Source organism: Carcharodon carcharias, chromosome 25, assembly GCF_017639515.1.
Source record: "Carcharodon carcharias isolate sCarCar2 chromosome 25, sCarCar2.pri, whole genome shotgun sequence".
Lineage (NCBI taxonomy): Eukaryota > Metazoa > Chordata > Chondrichthyes > Lamniformes > Lamnidae > Carcharodon > Carcharodon carcharias.
The window spans coordinates 14,404,032-14,424,202 of NC_054491.1; the positions used below are offsets into that span (position 1 = coordinate 14,404,032).

Genomic DNA, 20,171 nt, shown 5'->3' on the forward strand with positions numbered 1-20,171 from the left:
CTCTTTTTACACCGTGACCACTGTTCTTTTCCAAGGAAGGTGGGCTGTGGTGTTGCTATTCACCAAGAGCCAATTTCATTCCCATTGAACAGTAAACAGGTAAATGGGAGTAGTCAGGGGAACCAATACAGTTACAGTCATTCTAAAGCTCCCTAACCTCCTCAGAATCAGGAACAACAAGGACGCTCCCCATGTTCTAACTTCTGATATAAAACAGGCCATTGAAACCCAGGTCCTTTAAGCCTTAGGTGGCTGCACATCACCATAAATGGTTAATACCTTCCCTGTTATAAACTGACATAAGTAAAAAGAACATTAAATTCCCTTTGCCTTGCTGATACAGTTAACAGCAACTAATTTTAACACTGGGAATATTGAATATTCACTTGATATTTCTCACATCCAACATTAAAAGGCTAGATACCACCATTCTGTTGTTTTTTTTTTGGTCGGGGTCCCTTCATTGAAATAGGTAATAGATAATTAGCCAAAGTGCACAAAGGGCCATACAAAATGCTGATCCTTCATATTCCTGGGCAAGTTGCTCCCCAAACACTATTCAGTTAGCAAGGAAAGATGGAAAGGTTCGAGATCAGTCTGAAGCCCTGACCTGAATTCTACCCTGTCAACACATTGCACGTTTGCCTTGTGTTTGTAAAAGCTTTTATTTCCACACAGCCCCTTTAAATAAATAAAAACATTCCTTCAAGATTTGTGAATGGAAAGGGAAACATGAAATTCAAGCAATTTCCTTCTGGTTTATTTAAGGAATGGGAAAGCGAGTTTGTGTGAAGGAAGGATTTGGGAAATTGAGGTGAAACCTGGCTATTTGCAGCGTTAACTGGTACAAATCACCTCTGAACAGTTTTTCCAAACGTTCAAAACAAAAAAATCAAGCTGCAAAATCTTTCATGGATTTTACACAGAATTTTCTCAGTAAATAGAATTCCAAGATTCGGAGCTGATGTGTGAAATTCAGCTCTCAGTAAAAACCCTAAAACCAGATGGCACGTGAAATGTGGTCAGGGTAAATCTACTGAGAGAGATTACCCAGAATATTGTAAATCATCAATAATCTGAGGAGGCCAAGAGTGAAACACAGAAAGCAACTAGATTGATAAATGATGCTCCTCTGATACAGAATGCAAAAATAAATGTGGAGAAAGCAGAAAGTCTTGGCTTTTATAATGCTGGCAACTCTAGGGCTCCTAAACCCAACTTTATCCAGGGGCAGAGGTTAATTCCGCATTGACATTGCCGCCATATATTGGATCAACTTAAAAAGTATAATAACCCAATGGGTTGTGACCTGCCAGGCTGTAGGGCACAATGTGTAACCTTCCAGATTGTAGGGCACAGGTACCTGCCTCTTCGGACCATAGGGCAAAGGAATTCTGTCCCTCTGTGATATTCCTCTTCCACCACCAACACCACCCCCCCGCCCACCACCACCCACCCACCCACCAAACAAGATCTAGCTCTGCAGTTTGCAGGAATGTACAAGTCAGAGTGCAGGTTGGGTGGATTCGCAAGAACACAAGGATTAGGAGCAGGAGTAGACCACAAGGCCCATCGAGCCAACTCCGCCATTCAATACGATCATGGCTGATCTTGGGCTTCAACTCCATTTTCCCACCCACTCTCCATAATGCTTAATTTCCCCGAGACACCAAAAATCTGTCTATCCCAGCCTTAAATGTATTCAACGAAGAAGCATCTACAGCCCTCTGGGTTAGAGAATTCCAAAGATTCACAACCCTTTTAGTGAAGTAATTTCTCCTCATCTCAGTCCTAAAACGATCGGCCCCTTATCCTGGGACTGCACCCCCGGGTTTTAGGTTGCCTGACCAGCGGAAACAATTTGTGAAGACACAACCTACTTTTGCTGAAATGGATCAAATGTAAAATTTAAAATGGGTAGTGCTTGGCAAAGTTACTAATCGGTTTGCCATCCAATTGTTTCACCATAGGACACTGTAGCTTTAAGAAAAACAACCATAGCTTTGAGGAAACTGCATATGAATGGGAAAGCAGCAAGAGCATCTAAACTGATACACGACTGACCCTCCTAATTCATATCCTCTTCTTTCCTGCCCTCCTCTCTGGGGCCAGCTGATTTGTCCTGGGGTTATGATACCATAGTCACTGGACATTTTCCAGTATCACACCCAAACTTTTATTGTAAACTGCTGTGTTCGAGATACAGTGTAAACTCCACAAAACAGAACAGCTTCCCCCAACTCTGCAATCACTGGTGATCTGGTAATCTGCTTCAGATGGATCAAGAATGAAATCAGAATGATTGCACAACATCTAACTGGGGGGACCACCTACCTAAAACCTCAGGGAGCAATCTTTACACTTCCATTAAATTTTACAGCTCAAACACTTAGATACCATCTACGCTACTCATCCTAACCACTCCATAAGTTCTACATTCTAACCGCTCTCTGCACAAAGAGGTTTCTCCTGAATTTCCTATTGGATGAATTTGTGCCTGTTTTATATTTACTGTCCTTATGGTTCTGGAACAAAATGAATTTTGCGTATTAGCTGACAGAATTGTCTCCCAAGTTTCTTCTGTGTGAACTCCAGCTGTTGGATCAATGCCCACACTTCTTGTAAAAAGTTACAGGTTTAACCATTGGCATCACAACCAACTGATGGTGCCAGTGATAAAACGCTCCTCCCAGATTTCCCCAGCAGATCAGACATTTCAGTCAGTGGTGTCAAGCACTCAGAAGCTGAAGCTCCATTATTTTATCTGGCTCCCGCCTCCTTGCTAATTTACTTTAACATCGGGCTACCAAAGCTCAGCTTCTTCCTATCTCAGCAGCTGCCACAACTCAGAATGCTTTCCCTAGTAAAAGCCAAGTAGTACAGAGCTGGGACACAGGAATTGATTTACAGCTCTAAGCTTCACCAGCTGAATTAAGCTAATGATGTGTAATTACATTCGCTGCAATATCATGTATGTGACTCATCAATACTTATTTGGACTTGGTTCAGTAGATAACATAGAAGAGGTCACATTAAGTCAACTTCCCAAGCTTTGTATCTTTATAATGGAGTAATACATCTCATCATCCAATGTAACCTCCGCACACAATCACAGTCTGATGTATGAGATGTTTTCATGACTTGTCAAGGCTTTGGACAATGGCTCTCTTCTTGACAAATGATAAGGTTGAATGGATGGAAGCTTACAAGGATAATAAACAAGTGGTTCAAATGTCAAGAGATATTCTCATCTCAAAAGTCCACACCCCTTCTCTTCCCTAGAGGCAGTAATTCATGCTGATGGAGGATTTTCCAGGCACTAGTCCTCACCAGACACCACACTCATATCTGACAGTGTTAGCATCCTATGTTGCAACAGCGACTACACTTCAAAAGTACTTCATCAGCCATAAAGTACTTTAGGACATCCCAAGGTCATGCAAGGCACCACTTAAGTCTTTCTGTCTTTCACTTGGCTTTTCAGAGCTTCACAGCTTAAGATGAACTTCCCCCATCCGAGGTCTAGATAAAAGTTACAGCATGGGAACAGTGGACCGCAATCTGCAATGGCAAACCTCACTAAGTTTTCCCTCCCTCAGTGGATACTACCGTTTGTATAAGGTGAGAGTATTCGTGGAAATTTCAAATACTGTTACAGCAGAGTCTTAGTCACACAAGGAAATGAGGGTGAAATGGTACTAATGGTTTTGTATGCCACAACAGGTTTGCAGTTGTCATTGATAGGCAGCTCAGACTGTCCTATTGCTCCAACCATTGCTTGCAGATCATGAAACTGTGGGATGAGGGATAACAAGGCATTGGCAGGAAACCAGGGAGTGGAGAAGGAAGCTGATCAAGGAGCTGTGGATCAGATTAGAGTAAAGAAAGCTGGAAAGAAAAACAAGAACTTCTCGTCTGCCTCTGTCATTACATCAGATAGAGTCCAGTCTGAGTAAAAGTAGGGCATTAATCCAGAACAGGAAGAATTGAAGAAAAACAGAGTTGTTTTCGTGGGACAAGGGTAAAAGCTTGGAGTGATTAGAAAGGTAACAGTCTTAAGAGACTCAATGGACAGTATTTTATGGAGGTGATGGGGGGTCTCATCCACTGGCTAAAGAGCCAGTGAGACACCCACATTGCCTCCTTTCAGGAAGGCCCACCCTGACACTTAACTGGGCAGTGGCAGGCCTTCCCTAGGATCAAGGGCACTTACGGATGAAAATCCTGCACCCCAGGTGAGCACTGCTCGCCACTGACAGCAGAAGTGGTGGCTGCTGCCTGCAATGCGCCCAACTGAGGTCCAGGATCGCCGAGGGGCTCTAGCCACAGAAAGCGATGGTGGGATGAGGGTGCAGGGTCATGGGGTCAGCAGCAAGGGCAAGGGGTGGTTCTCCCTTTCCTTAAGCCAGATCCCTCAATCAGGGACTGGAGTGCTTTTGAACAAGGGCCACCCCTCCCCTTTCCTGCAAGGTTTGCTTCTCGGGCTTTCCACGTGGCAAGTCCCCCACCTGCCGCTGGGTGAATACCGGCAGTGACGGGATAGGGCACTTAAAGTAGGCATTAATTGCCCAACTAAAGGCCTCAATTGGTGGCAGGGCAGGAAGGCTGTCCATGAGCCTTCCCACCCTGGGCATAAATCGGGGCAGAGGTGGGAAGTAGGCAGGGTCCCCACACACTACACTCCGAACAACTGCCACACTCACAAAACTCGCCTCGGGGGGAGGCCACTAAATTCTGCCTTGTGGTCAGTTTCATTTATCGTAAGCGGCGGTCATGGTGACAATTTTAGAGCTGGATGCAATGCATCATCCACAAGAGTTTGTCTCCGAGGGGGCCTTGTGTGCGCTCCAGCCTGCACAGAGAGTTCTCATTTTTTTCTCTCATCTGGGTTCTCGTGCTCTGCAGTAGCTCTACTTATACACAGAATTATTTCATAATGTGCTTGTTACATCACAAAAGAAAGACTTCCATTAACATAGCACTTTTCACAACCTCAGAACATTCCTTCAGCAAATGAAGTTTTTTTTTGAAGCGTAGTCACTGTCGTAATGTAGGATATGCAGCAGCCCAATTTGTACACAGCAAGCTCCTGCCTACAGCAAAGTATAATAACCAGATAATCTATTTTAACGATCTTGGTTGAGGGTTAAATGTTCCCCTCCAACTGGAAATATCCTTGCTACATCGACCCTTTTAACATTTTAAAAACTTCCACCAGATTACCCTTTTTTTTTTTAAAAAAGAGAACATAGCCCCAGTCTGATCAGTCTTTCCTGATAATTATACCCTCGCAGGGGTTTTGTGGGATCAATTATAAAAGAGACATAAATGATCCCAGGACTGAAACCTTCCCACACTGCAACCAAAATGTTGGATTCTCCCATTCACTGCTGCACTGACAATCATTGTATATCAACAATATTGTATACCTTTAACAAAAAATATTTCAAGGCACTTCGCAAGTCAGGCATAAGGAAAAAAGACACTGAGTCAAAAGGATTATTTGAAAAAGGATATAATTGAGTTAGAAGCAGTTCAGAGAAGGTTCACTCAGCTCATTCCTGGGAAGAAGGGCTTATCTTACGAAGAACATTGAACAGATTGGGCCTACACCCATCATAGCTTGGAGAATGAGAGGTGATCTTATTGAAACATATAAAGATCCTGAGGAGACTTGATAGGGTGGATGGTTTCCTCTTGTGCGGAAGACTAGACATTGAGGACAAGGTTTAAGAGTGAGGTATCCTTTTTAAGTCAGAGATGAGGAGAATTTTTTTCTCTGAGGGCAGTTAGTCTGTGAAATTCTCTTCCTCAGAGAGCAGTGGAAGATGGGTCACTGAATTTATTCAAGGCTGAGTTAGATAGAGTTTTGATAGATAAGGGGGTTGAAGGTTATTGGGGTGGGGGGGTGCGTGGGGGAGCTGACAGGAAAGTGGAGTTGAGGCCACAATCAGATCAGCCATGATCTTATTGATTGGCAGAGCAGGCTCAAAGGATCAAATGGCCTATTCCTGTTTTTATGTTTAAGATGGGCAATGGAACACTTGGTTAAGGTTTTGAGCAGACTTTTTTTTTTAAATGGAGAGGAAGGTAGAAAGGCTTAGGCAGGAAATTCCAAAGAGAATACCTTTCTACTCTCTTGCTTCAAATGGATCATCTGAATAATAAATGCAATAACTACGAAAGATAACAAGAGCTGACAAAAATCAGTGGACATCCCAGCTCTACAGAAAGTTGTGTTCCCTCCCCTTCAACTGAGCCAAACTCCACCCTTTCAACAAAGTGCAGGTTGGGAGACAACAACAACAACAATAATAACAACAACAACAACAGACAAGGGGATGGGTGAAGATTCAGTGTGTGTGAATGTGTGTGAGGCACTGCAAAATCATAATCCTTTACGAGCCCATTTTCGACATTACATCCCATGCACACAGGAAATCTTCCCTTCCCACCAATTACACTGTATATTTTAATGAGAACAATTGTAATTGATGCGTTGCTACACTTATAGTTTAGCGAACTAATTACAGAGAAGGATGAAAAGAAACTTATCTGAAATTATCCAGCATACAGTCCAAGTTCCATGTCAGCTACTGAACTTTAGACAAAGACATTGACCGTACAAATCATCAACAGGAAGCAACATTAGATGGGAAATATTCATATAATCAGATCATTCCTTTTTCAGTAATATATATTCCAACACTCAAGTTCTAGGAATGCTCTTTTTCCCTCTCAAAGTGCTGTCACTTCTCTGCTACGACGTTGCTTCCATGAACTAGGAAAAGTATGGAATTGTATTAATTTGGGTAAAATATTGAAGGGAAAGACTATGTGCTGATTTCATTAATTTCAGGTCAATATTAAAAGGCCCCAAAAGCACTATTTGAAGAGTTGGGGTGGGTTTCCTGGTGACTCCAACCTGCTGTGAAACAACCCCATAAAAATATAGATTAACTAGTCACTCCTATCATTGAAGCTTGTGGGATCTTGTGTAGGAAATGGCTTTCATGCTTATTCACATAACAAATGGCAGGTCAAAAGTAAGCCTTTTGTGAACCATTTTGGATGTTTGAGAGTTGAATATGATGATAAATAAGTGCAAGTTCTTTCTTATTAACAAACATAATCAATTCTAAAGAACAAAGTCAATCACCCTCCTCCCTCCCCTTTGGTAAATAGTCTCATTAGGAATTTACTGCAATTCATCTCAGGAAAGACACACAATAGCCAAGCTGTTTCAAATAGTGCCCAATTAATAAACATGGAACTCTCTAAAAACAAGTTAAAAGAGAAACAGTTTGCTCTCAGCCATCTCCATCAGCGCAGAAAACAAACTGGTTCCAAAAGTGGCTGTAACAATACAGGTGACAAGGGCCTACACCCCCATCACCTTGATATTCAGAGAACCAAGAGCAACTGTAGCATGTGGGCTTATGAGAACTGGTTTTATTAAACACGAGTACTTGGACCCTACATTCATACACAACATAAGCAGCTGGATCTCTGTGCACCACAGTGCAGCGCTCAACATGGCCAGACACTGCCCAAAACGCAAAAGGGGCAGTGGGTAGAGTGACATGCAAACATCCTGCTTCGTAAATAGGAACAGCAAGAAACAGTCAGGGTTAACAGTGTCTAATGATGCAGACCACTGCACATTTACTTCTCAACAAGGGCCTTCCTTTTTGCAGGCAGAAGGAGTCTCATGCTGGGTCACTTTAACCAACTCTCGTTTCATCTCATCAACGATGAACACATTTCCTCTACAAATTTTAGCCAGTGCCTTACAATCGAGACAGGAAACAACCAATTTACAAAAAAGACACAACAAGCACTTAAGACTTTGTCAGCAGGAAGCACGGATTACTCAAACCTCCCATTAACCAACAGGATTACAAACACATTGCAGGGACTGCACCCTCAATTATCTGGAGGCTGACATCCAAGTAAGGGGCGTTCTCCTCCTCCTCCTCCCCAGTAAGGCAGCATAAGAGAGGCAACAATTGGGGAAAGAAATGTGCCTAGCCAAAAAAACGGACAGATAATGTGCTTCACAAATTCTTCCAGAAGATGATCAAAGGTGAAATGTTTCACCCATAAAGTGAAATGCCACAGGAAAAAGGATGCAGTCTCCAGTCCAAGTCACTGAACTTTCCAGGAAAGCTTAAAAAAAAAGGCCCATACGTGCCTTCACACTGCATCACTGCTCAGAGTTCGACAAACAGGGAAACCACAGCAACGGCTGGTGTTGAAAGCGAAAATGCTCACTTGAGCCTGTGGCAAATAATTGGGGCACTCTGGATGGAGTTTCACCCTACAGCTGACTGTGCCATAACTCGCCATGATTTAACTGAGGGAGCTGACTGTGGACCAAAAATGAAGAGAGAAGGGGTGATGCAAGATCGCTGGCAGAGAACAGTGGTAAGCCAATTTCACAAGGTAAGACAGCCGAGAAAAATTATTTGATCAGTCCAAAAGGACATCACGTTCCCCTCCTCCTCAGGCAATCCAGGTGGTTCTTCAAACCTTTCCACGATTGTTGCCTCTTTAACTCTATCCAGAAATCCATCCCAGGTCTCGTCCATTCTTTGGTGTGAAGAACGACTTCCTGGCATCCAGCCTAAATTTTCTTTTTAGTTGGAGCCTGTGCCTCTTGTTTTCAATCTAACTTTTCCTATCCAACATACCTCTATAAAGTACTTCCTTAAGACGCTTCCTTTCAAGGCCGAGTAACCCCAAATTTCTCCAACGTTTCTTGAAAATTTATTGTTGGAAGACCTCTTCAAAACTGCAACACCGAAGAAAGCCTCAAGTCAGGTCACACACTGAAAAGGTTGAAATTAAAGCCATTTGGACAAGGCACCTGGAACACAAGGTGTTATTTCAGCTTTCCACTTGAACAACTCAAAGGCCAGGGAAGAGCTTCATGTCCAGTTCTGTGGCCGACCACTCGCCCACGATCCAAGCCCAGAACATCTTGACGTCATTCTTGACCTACTGGCAGCATCTCTCGAACACCGTAGCCAAGTCAAGATGAGAGTGAATCTCATATGGAAACATGCAGGTACCACCTGGGGCAGCAGAGCCAACACAATACGCAATGCTTCACCCACTTTGGAGTAACCAAAAATAGAATGCTGCTGCTTAACCTGGCTCAGGAACTGCCACACAAAAATGGGAGATATCCACCACTGGGAAGGCATGAGGACCACTGGAAGGCATGAGGACAAAGTACAAAGCAGCCCACTTGATTGGCACCCTTCCACAAACATTCACTCCCCCCACCAGCAATGAACAGTGGCAACAGTGTGTATCATCTGCAAGATGCAGTGCAGAAACTCACCAAGGCTCCTTAGGTAGCACCTTCCACCACCACTGCCATCTAGAAGGACAAGGGCAGCAGATACATGAGAACACCACCACTTGGAAGTTCCCCTCCAAGTCACACACCACCCTGATTTGGAAATATATCGCCATTCCTTCATTGTTGCTGGATCAAAATCCTGGAGCTCCCTCCCTAACAGCACTGTGGGTGCACCGACACCACAGGGACCGCAGCAGTTCAAAAAGGCAGCTCACCACCACCTTCTCAAGGGCAACTAGGAATGAGCAATAAATGCTGGCCCAGCCAGCGACACCCACATCCCATAAAAATGAATATAAAGAAAATGATTATTTCCAGGGCATTGACACAAACACAGCTTGAGGGATTTCCTGTGCCAGCACATCTTGAATCTCCTGACATCCACAAGATGTCCTCAACACAACCAGCTGACAGCCAAAGCGTTCCCACTGACATGGGAGCTCGAAAGAAAATCCACACACCCATTTGAAATCCCACAGGCCCCTACTGGAACACACTCCACACCCTGCAAACTAACAACAGCCCCACTTCTCGATGGGGCACCGCCTGGGTGACTACAAACATCACCAACCACAACCTGGGAACTGACACATGGCAATGGAGTCCCAGGTTTCAACCTTCCAAGGAATACCTGGACAACCCTCAACAGCTTGAGGACGGGTCAGAGAAGCTTGTTCCACAAGTGTAACATGAGGAACAGCTCAAATTGTGACTGCAGCCATCCAGGTCAGACCATTGGCTGCATAACAAACTCCTGCTCTGAGATCCCCATTCCTGGTGGCATCACAACCATGGGTTGTTAATCTCAACCTCGAGCTATAACTGCTTCCCCAGCCGTACAAATTTTTTTAAATTGCAACCTTAAAATCTTTAAAGTGTCACGCTTTGATGTATGACATGCTCGAGATTTTTTTTTAAAATGGAAATTTTAGAAACGCGACAGCTAATATTGTTAATTTTCAACAGATTGTTGCTCCCAAGTGTAATACAAGTCAATGCAGCATTACAAAGTCAGAGGGTTTTACAAGTTTCTCCAAACCTGGATGAAGCACATTACTGATTATGGAGCATCTCATAAAATATAAGAGACAATTAAGAGAATGATCACCAAGCGGTCACAGTGTTCTAAATTTGAACAGAAGTTTTTTTTTTATATAGCCATTTAGCTGAAGATCACAATGTATGAAAGGATGCTTTGCTGTTCACTGGGTGAATGTTGAGGTTCGCCATTTGTTTTACACCAACATAAATCTTCATCACAACCAATAAATAACAAAGTATCAAACTGCTTCAAGGCCTTTGATTTGGGATTTTGGGCCATTTTGCTCAAGTTCACCAACCTTGCTCGGGACTCTGGCAATTTTTCTGGTATAGCTACCATGAGTGGACCGTTATCAGCTTACATATCGAGTGTGTGACCACAGGCATGAAGGTAGGCAGGCACTGATTTCATTTGGCTTTAAGTAGCTCAAGTGCAAATGAGCATCCATATACCGTGTGCGGAATAATAGTAAGGCATGGGCAGGTGCACACAATTTGTCCAGTCAGAGTCGGGTTGGCAAAAAGCGATGCCAAGTAGAGATGAAACGCCTTTTCCACTGCAAATTGAGGTGGAGGTGCAGTAAAATAGGTACAGTTAAAGCAAGTTGGGGCTGAGAAAAACATTTACCCAAAGGCTAATAGAATTGTGGCCAAGGGAAAGTGAGCTAAGTACGCTGCATAAGTTTATGAAGAGAGACAAGATTGAGGGATATGGTGAGAAGATCGACAGGCGGGTTCAGAGCAATAAAGGTGATAAGCATGTTGAACTAACAGTTGCTTCCTGCATCTATAAATAATTAAAAGTTCTACTGAAGATACAAAAGGAACACAAAAAGTGACCAGTTTTTTTTTGTGAAAACGGAGGGGACAAGCCAACCTGGACTTCTCTCATGCATGTGTTTGTGACATTACATTGTGAATACTGCTCTTCTGCCAACCTCTTAATAAGAGACTCGCACAGGGGAGTAAAAGATAGAGACTGCTAGGATGGATCTCCCTCTTCATTAGCCAAGAGCTTGGTAGGTCACAAGCACTCATCAAAAATTTCAATGTACCTAATTTTGACAAGGATAATCATGTATTTTTTGGGCATAACTTTGTGAGTAAGTACTTAAACCCTGCCTGGCCCAGCCCTGAAGAGAAAAATCCACACCCAATAATTATTTTAAAACTAAAAATCAGAGCCTTGGTAGACTGCTCAGTATAATGATTCATTGAGGAATATGTTCTGGGATCTGTAATTTTAATGTGTTCTTAAGCCCCACGTAAGCTGTCCAAACAAGTTCTCATGTTGCTATACATCTTATTACTGTTATATTGATACTGACATTTTTATTTGTAGTATGTTTTGTGAACTAAGCTTCAATTGAAGAAGAAATAATACCTTATAAAACAATTCACAGCAACATTTACGGAAAAAAGACCTGGCATAATGAAATAGTGCTTATAATATGCCAAGAACACAATAGTCAGTGGGCTGATAAAAACAGCCATAAAACTATTTAAATGTTGATTTAAAACAGATAGTCAGCTCTTTTACATTCTTACTAGAATCCTACATGGAGAAAGGAGGGGTTTTTTTTATTGCACTATAATAGAATTTTAGTGTGTTGTCTAAGGCACGGATTTCAAAGCTATTATCAACAGTGCTAAGGTATACGAGGTGATCAGATATGCCATCAGCCTGTGGTTGGGTACACACCCCAGTGTCCCAAGAATGCTCGATTTGGTATTTTATTTGTCTGTATTTGCTGGATTGTTAATAGTGTATGAATAATAAACATTTCCTGCTGTGAATCCACAGGTTCCCTTTGGGTTCCTGACGCCACTTTCTAAAAGTGAAGACAGAAGAACCTCTGGAGTCCATTTCGTCTCAGATGGAGAGAGTGCCAAGGAAGAGTGTTCACTTTCGGGGAATTCCTGGAGTGTGTTCCTATTGACAGGAGTGCCTGTAGTGTGCTACAATTCAAAGGGGGTCCTGAAGAGCATATTCCTAATCACAGGGGGTGTTAAGGAGCATGCCCCCATTTCCAGGGGATCTCTTGGACTGCGTTTGTGTTCACAAAGGGTCACATTCACAAAAAGAATACAAGAAAAATCACTGGTTTAGGGAGATGGACTTCAGTTTGGCACTCCTGCCCTTCCTAAATAAGCCTGTTAGTGGTAGTGTTTAGACTCCACAGTGGAATGGGAAAACCTAGAAACACAGGACTCGGTGTTCACATCTGTGAAACCAGTTCCTTAACCCGACGACTGACACATTTTTAGACCCACATTCTAGTAGGTTTATGGGGCCATTAAGTCTATAGTATGGAGCAGAGCTGATGCAAAGTGTCCCATTCATCTCCTATTGCTACTGAGATAAAAACCCACCTCAGGAACTCCTGCTGAACAGGTGACATGTTTAACTGGGATCTCATCATTCCCGAATTTGTACAACCCCTGGGCCACTGAGATTCTTGGCTCCATAAATGACCGTATATTTTTTACATTTGCATATATGGAGATTACACTTAGTCATCTCTTTCATAATCCACAATTAATCTGGACGCAATATGTTATTTTCACAGCCAGGGTTACTTCGAAACATTGTTCACTGCTGATAAGATCAGGGAAACAGAATCCTATAACACAGGAGGTGGCCATTTAGCCCATCGTGTCATGCTGGCTCTTTGAAAGTGCTGTCCCAATTAGTCCCACTCCCCCGCTCTTTTCCCCACAGCCCTGCAGTTAAATTCACCAGATTAAGTATTAAAGGCCTTGTGCTTTGAAAAATTAATCTTTCCTTTATGCCAACCCACGCTTTTCCCAGACCAAGAGAGCATCAAGCCAGTCAGGATGTAGCCTGGTGACGCAGCCATTCTGTAAACGACTGGAAGGTGTCAGGAATATGACTCAGGGCAATTCTTGGCCCCAAATTGGTGGGGAGGCATGCCTAGCCATTGACATGTGTGTGCGTGTATGTTTGTGTGTCGGGTGGGGGGTGGGGGATCGGGATCTATTACCCACATGCAAGAGGCCTCATCAGTCACCACAATTCCCCAGATAGCAGGACATTTTGATTCCAATGCTGCCAACTATACAGTTAGGAAGCTGAATAATAACTTGCATCTCTAAGGCACCTTCAACAGTGTACAACATCATAAGACTCTTCACATACTTCCTTGGCACTCCCTCCAGAAACTCTCTGCTCCTCCAATATGTCTCAGTTGGTTGGTGCACTGCATTTGATGAAACTGAAAATCAATGATGGCCCTGGGTTTGTCTACTTAAATCAACTCAGCAACAATGACAAGGGCAGTATAATTGACCTCAACACTCCCTGGGGTTAGGAAAGGAGGCCGAAGGAAAGTCAACATAGACTCCTACTGCTCTCCAGTGAACATCACTCAATTGAGTGGAGATTGGTGGGAGATCAAGAAAGGAAAAAATCCAGGCTTAGCTATGATGCTCTCCATGGTCAAACAGCCCCAGTACTGTTCACCGTCAAGCTTTAAAATATGAAGAATAGTCATTCAACTGATGAGTATTGGAAGTGATTGCTTCCCTTGAATACTATTCAATATAAAATCACTGCCTTCTCAAGGGGGGCATTGAACTTTTTTGGGAGGGTGGTTTCAACGTTTCAAAAATTGATGGATAAAGGAGTAAAGGAGACTGAGGGAGATTTGACGGGCTGAAGGGGATTTGCTAGAGGTGTACAAGATTATAACAGGTTTAGATATGGTAGACAAGGGAAAACTGTTCCCATTAGCTGATGGTATAGGACTAAGGGACACAGATTTAAGGACTTGGGCAAGGGACGCAGAGGGAATGTGAGGGAGAACTTTTTTTTTTAAACAGAGCGAGTGATCATGACTGAAACTTGCTGCCCACAGTGGTGGCGGAAGTGGAGACAATCAATGATTTCAAAAGTAATTGGATGGACACTCGTAGGAAATAAATTTACAGGGGCTATGGGGATAGAGAATGGGACTTAACTGGATTGCTCCACAGAGAGTTGGCATTGACACGATGGGCCGAATGGCCTCCTTCTGTGCCATAAATGACTCGAAATGATCGGAGGAAGGAACAACGAGAGTTCCAGTGTGGGGGAAACACGCACAAATTGATGCGCAAATAAGGTCGAGCAAGGCAAGCGATAAAATAGCAGGGCTGAAGGTTACCTCTCAGTTTGGGGCTGCAGTGCATCATCAAGCCAATTTTCCTCTGCAGCAGGGCAATTGTGTTGCTGGATAGCACAGTAGGTTCTGGAGCTACATGAATAATCGAACAGAACCCAAGGCAATGGAGCACAGCTGAGTACATTTTTCAAGCTAAACTTAAAACGTTAAAGCATTCACCAGGAGGTACATGAATGTGGTTACTGCACATTTATAATGCTAAAAATATTTAGACCGCCCTTGGCAGCAGGTAACAGTAGTCTCTTATCGTCAACAGTGGTTTAGTTAGACATCTACCTTTCCACATTCAGCAACAAATGCAATAATCTAACAGCCATGTGGTATGATAATTACCAATAACTGTAGGCGGTATCAACAATTGCAAAGAAGAAAAAAGAAACTGAAGTGACAGAGGCAGGAACAATCATTGAAACAATTGATAGGATCTCATCAAATGTGCCTAAAAGGATAGCAGGAAGAGTGGTTGCAGGGTTTGGAAAAGAGCTATTTACATCACATTGCAAGATGACAATTTAAACGTTTACTTCGCAATGAGATAATTCTGGATTGTTTGCTTTTTCATTCAATCTTTCACGCAAAAAGCAAACATTCATAAATACCTCAACACAGGGCACATTGTGCAGGTTTCAATACTCTGACTATGTGCACTCTTCATTGTCTGCAAGAATTTTCATGTGAGTTGGAATTCATTTCTGCATCAGCCAGCTAAAAGTCAATTAAATGTTTTTAAACAAACTTTTCAGTTTGGATTCTAATTCTGATCAAATAGGTAATTGTTATCTAAGTGTCCAGCATGTTCACAATATATGATAGATGCTGGGGTACAAATTCATAAAATTACACCACTCCTCCCACGCCAACATTACTCCAAAAAAAGTGACAGTAGCCAACCTCCTACTGGTCTCTCTACTCCAAAGCCTCAATTCCTTACAGGCCCAAAGCAAAGCATCAGAGCTGTACAAGTGTCCAACTTCACCACCATCACCTTTAAAAATGCAGCGCTCCCTCAGTAGTGCACTGTACAATCGGATTAGGCCATGTCCTGGAGTAGGGCTCAAATATCCACAACCATAAGCGGTACCAACTGAGTGACCCAAGTGAGGATATAGGGGTTCCTCTGGTGGGTTCCAAAAAAATAAATTACCTGAATTCAGAGTGATACAAGTGGGTGACCCACTGACACCTCCAGATAAAAGCCTCAATATCCATCCATATATAAAAAAAAGAGACATGTTACTGTTTGGTGAGATCACATGAACTGTCCTCAACCTGTTAAATTTTATTCTGCAAATCCCACTAGTGTAGATATCAAAATCATGTACCAATATTTTCCAGAGTGGTAGTCAAACACCAATAGGACTTGAAAATAAAAGCCCCTTTAGTGGCAAAAAAAAAAGTACTGGTAGCAGGTGGCTTACTGGCTGGAGCATTAATAATCATCAGCACAGTGGAGTGCTTCAATTCCTCTACGACTAACTGATCTCAGCCTGAAGGAGGCCTCTCAACAGGGGAGAGCACAAGACGAGTCTTTCTCAAAAGTCTCTGATCAGACAGTTGAAGAGTGAATGATAGCAGGCAAGCATGCAAAACAGGAAATGATACCCTTTCAGTAAGTGAAGCTACATGCCGCACAGGGTTCATTACACATCCCTGCTGTTAAGTGTAATCTTGTGATCCGGCTCCACATCATGGGCCAATTTGCTTAATAAATCAGCGCAAAGCGGAGGAATCTAATGCCAGGCTGCATCTGAAGCTTGACAGCAACAAGCTGTAGTTGTAACCCTTCCCCAAAGCTCTGGGCTGCTGTACTGTTTGAACTCTTATGATTTGCTCTGCTGCAATAGCAGGTGGCCCATGTTCCCTTAAGATTTAAGCTGTGCGTTGCTCACTGTTCCAGGAAATAGAAAAGAACTCTTCAGGCACAAAGTCTCCATTTAGAAGAGGGGCAATTAAGAAGGCGGATTTTTGATCAAGTGCACGGACTCTGCCACAGCCCCTCTTTACACGCTGAACAAAGCATTAAAGGACATGTGGGGAAACCAGATCTTTCCCCCATAAACGACCTCCTTATTCTTAACCCCAGTGCATTTAAAAATATGCAAGTCTGTGACTTTATATGAAGGGAATGCGTTTTATGTCTGCAGCAAGTTGCTGCAAGCTGCCGTTTAACGAGCTGTAGAAGAGATTTTTTAAAAAGCAACAGAGGGGGCCGATTGGCAGCTTGACCTTAGACAAATGGGCAGATTTATTTTGACTGCGGTGCATCACAGCCAATCCACAGGCTCATGACAATGTGCCCACCACAATGTGCACATGCACACCCACACCCAGGAGCAGTCACCGGACAATGACCAGAGCCAATTTTCCCCTCGGCCAATCCCTTTCCCTTTTAAGCAGAAAGGCCTTACTATACTCTATGTACTTAAAGGAGATGAGTGCTAGTTTTGAGAGGGGAGTAGAATCCATTGTCAGAGTTAAGCAACAGGTAAAGCAAACAAAAATTTTGGGCAAGTTCTACCCAATATCCTTACCACGATACAGGCACATAACATTCAATGTCACGTTTTACTCTCTATGTTTGGTACATTTCCCCACTCACCAACCGAATCTTCACTGACGATATTCATACTTCCCAGCTGAAGGTGTAGAGAGGCCATCCTTTTCCTTAAAAGCCCAGCCCATAGTGTCTCCCTTACTTCATATGGCCCTGGGCTCCTCACATTTGCTTACCTGGTTAAGGTAGTGAATAACAATAAAGATACAAACCAGGATGATCCGAGGTTTGTTCCATGATCTGTGCTGAGTTAGCTGATCTCAGCTGGGCCAGCAACAGGGATGTTATCACTGGCCATAGAACCCCTGGGCTGGAGGTAAAAATCAGTCAGACTTTCCGCTTCTCTTGTTATCTAGCCACCCCCTTTTGTGGGCATGTGCATGCTTGGATGAAGATTGGATCAGGCATGATTACATTCATTAACATAAGCAGCCTAGAGATAAGATCACTCACGAACGATGGTCTTTAGGGGGACAAATTGAGGGAGACAAACAGGCGAGACACTGTTGACCAGCAAGAATAATGTGTCTTCGAGCAAGGAGGAGGAGAGAAAAATAATTACAGAAGAAAGTGTGAGAAGAAGAGAATGCCTTGAGCTCACATGGCATCTCTATCAATAGTCCGCACTATGGGGGAAAGTGGAGTGTTAAACCCATGGCTTCTCATCGTCACCCAGTGAGCACCATCTGATGGTTTATAAAACGTGCAGTACTGGGTTGGAACAGACGCATTAAGAATTAATTTGTAGTATCCTAATACTGCACAATGATGGGCTCGGAGGTGAAGAAAGTAGTGGTCTGAAATGGGCCTCGAGTGCTCCAAAAGTCAAGAGGAAGAATTCCCATCCCAGCCAATGTCATCCTGAAAGGGTCTACTGTTAGATGTGATTCTGGGGTTGGGCAGCACTGGCTGAACAATCCCGAGTGCACTAATAATTACACAAACAATCAGTCAAGCTTGTAATGTGGCTCACTTATGCTTGCTAGAAGCAACATACATTCATACACAGGGAACCATTCTCTGCAAGCAAAAAAAATAGGCTCAAGCCTTGGGGTTTATTTTTTAAGAATTACTCAGGAGCCCCATTGCTCTCACCATGGCAAAGCCTTGGCCAATCAAAGCCAACTTGCCAACCAACCAATCAGTACCTTTTTCTTCTGTAGTATAAATTGTTGTGATCATTTGAAATTTGGCATTCCTGCATTTGTCCCTGAGTGTAAGGTGAAAAGCTTTGGCAACACATCCCTCTTTTCAGCAATATTCAAGTCCTGAAGGGGTTTACTGTTAGGCTGTCAAAAACCCACATCATTTAGGCGGGAAAGCCATTTTAACGTACAAATTGGGGTCCTATCATTTATGGCAGGACCCCAATTCCCTTTGAGGTGTCTACAGGCACACTCTATCCAGTTTTAATGATCCTTTTCAAGGGAACCACTGAAGAGGTTAGGTTTCTTAAAATTTCTTTTGTGGGGCCAGGATTTCTCCTCTCTGGCCTTTGCCCAAATAAGGTGGTTGCTGCTGCTCTCGGCCATTGCCCCACCTCCTCTTCCAAACTCCTAACTACTGGCCAGAACAACTGTTGGGCTGCCTGACATTGCAGTAGCTCAGAGTGGTGAGCTGGGGTGCCCATTTAGCACTCAGCTGCAGCATGGTAATAAGGACCGGCCGTCAAAACGTAGCAAGACTCCAGCTGATATAAATCAGGTGACCATTTGATGGTTAAAATTTACTTGCGCACTTCAACTGTATCATGGGTGGCTCCCTCACAGATGTAATGATGCACAGATTACACTGTAATACCAAGTACTTACAGGTCTCAAGAAAAGCACAAGACCAACAAGGTCAAAAGAAAGGACTTAATGTGGATTCAGTTCAAGTAAAGTGCTGCTTTGGATCAGGCACACAGAATAAGATTATCACAACCCTGCCTTCTAGACACATCATTAGCCTACAGATCAGTTTTTCGTAATATAGAACTTACAGCTCTTCAAAAACTGATTAATTTTTTTAAAAAAATTACAGTTGAAAAATAAATATTTTATTTAAGAAGCCTGAAATACAAGATGATTTTGTCTTTTGCACCTTCCCTCCTTGACATACTTAAATCTCCTGATGGAGAACAAACTTGAATTCACATGGCATTTTGTCATGTCTTCTGGGCACCCCAATATACTTCACAACCTTTGCAGTTGTCACTATTATGTAGGCAAACACAACAGCCATTACTGCACTCAGTGTCTCACTAAAAGTAAATCAGATGAATGACTAGCTATGGTTGTGTTGATGGCAACTGATGGAACATGTGGGACAGAACACTGGAAGAACTTTGTGCTCTTCTTCATGTAGTGCTATGGGATCTTTAATGTCTACCTGACAGGGCCAAGGGAGCTCTGGCATCTCATCTGAAAACCAATACCTCTGACAATGCACCACTCCTCCAGTACAACATGAAAGTGTTGGCCTGAATTATGTTTTCAAGTCTTACAGTGAAGTTTGAACCCATGACCTTCTGACTGAAACATGAGAGTGCTGCCAACTGAACCAAACTGACACTTAAAAGGATAATAACCACAGGTTAAACCTCCAGAAACAAAGATTCTGGAACTATTTCCTGACCACTGAGAACGGAAGCTCCATGGTATCATCACAACTAGCTGGGCATCCCATAGTTTTCCAACTACTCCTGATATTTTTGATACAATCAGAATGCTACTTCATGCCATTAAACTACAGTTTATCAGAGGAAGGGACTGTCGCTTATTTTGTGAACCTGTTTTAACCTGAACAGCTAAACCAGGCATCTTCATGCATATGGAACTGTGCAGATCTGTTTGCCAGATTTGGAGGACAGACAGTGGAGAAAATTGATAACAAAAGCAGAGTGTGAAAACGCTTACCAAAGATCTCTCCATTTTTGGCGTACTCAGTCACAAGATAAAGCATGTTTTTGGTCTCCATCACCTGTTGACACAAGAGGCAGGAAGTTACCTATAACAGTCACAACACTATTGAGTTTCTGACA

The 20,171-nt window shown here is 43.0% G+C and overlaps 1 protein-coding gene across 2 annotated transcripts in view; it reads right to left on the bottom strand.

Annotated features, from left to right (window-relative positions):
- sik2a (salt-inducible kinase 2a) overlaps positions 1-20,171 on the bottom strand; it is a 148,460-nt gene that overhangs the window by 72,435 nt on the left and 55,854 nt on the right. For both annotated transcript variants that reach the window (XM_041174545.1, XM_041174544.1), the window contains one exon: positions 20,047-20,110. In XM_041174545.1, the coding sequence (XP_041030479.1) occupies positions 20,047-20,110 (64 nt within the window). The remainder of the gene's footprint in view (positions 1-20,046; positions 20,111-20,171) is intronic.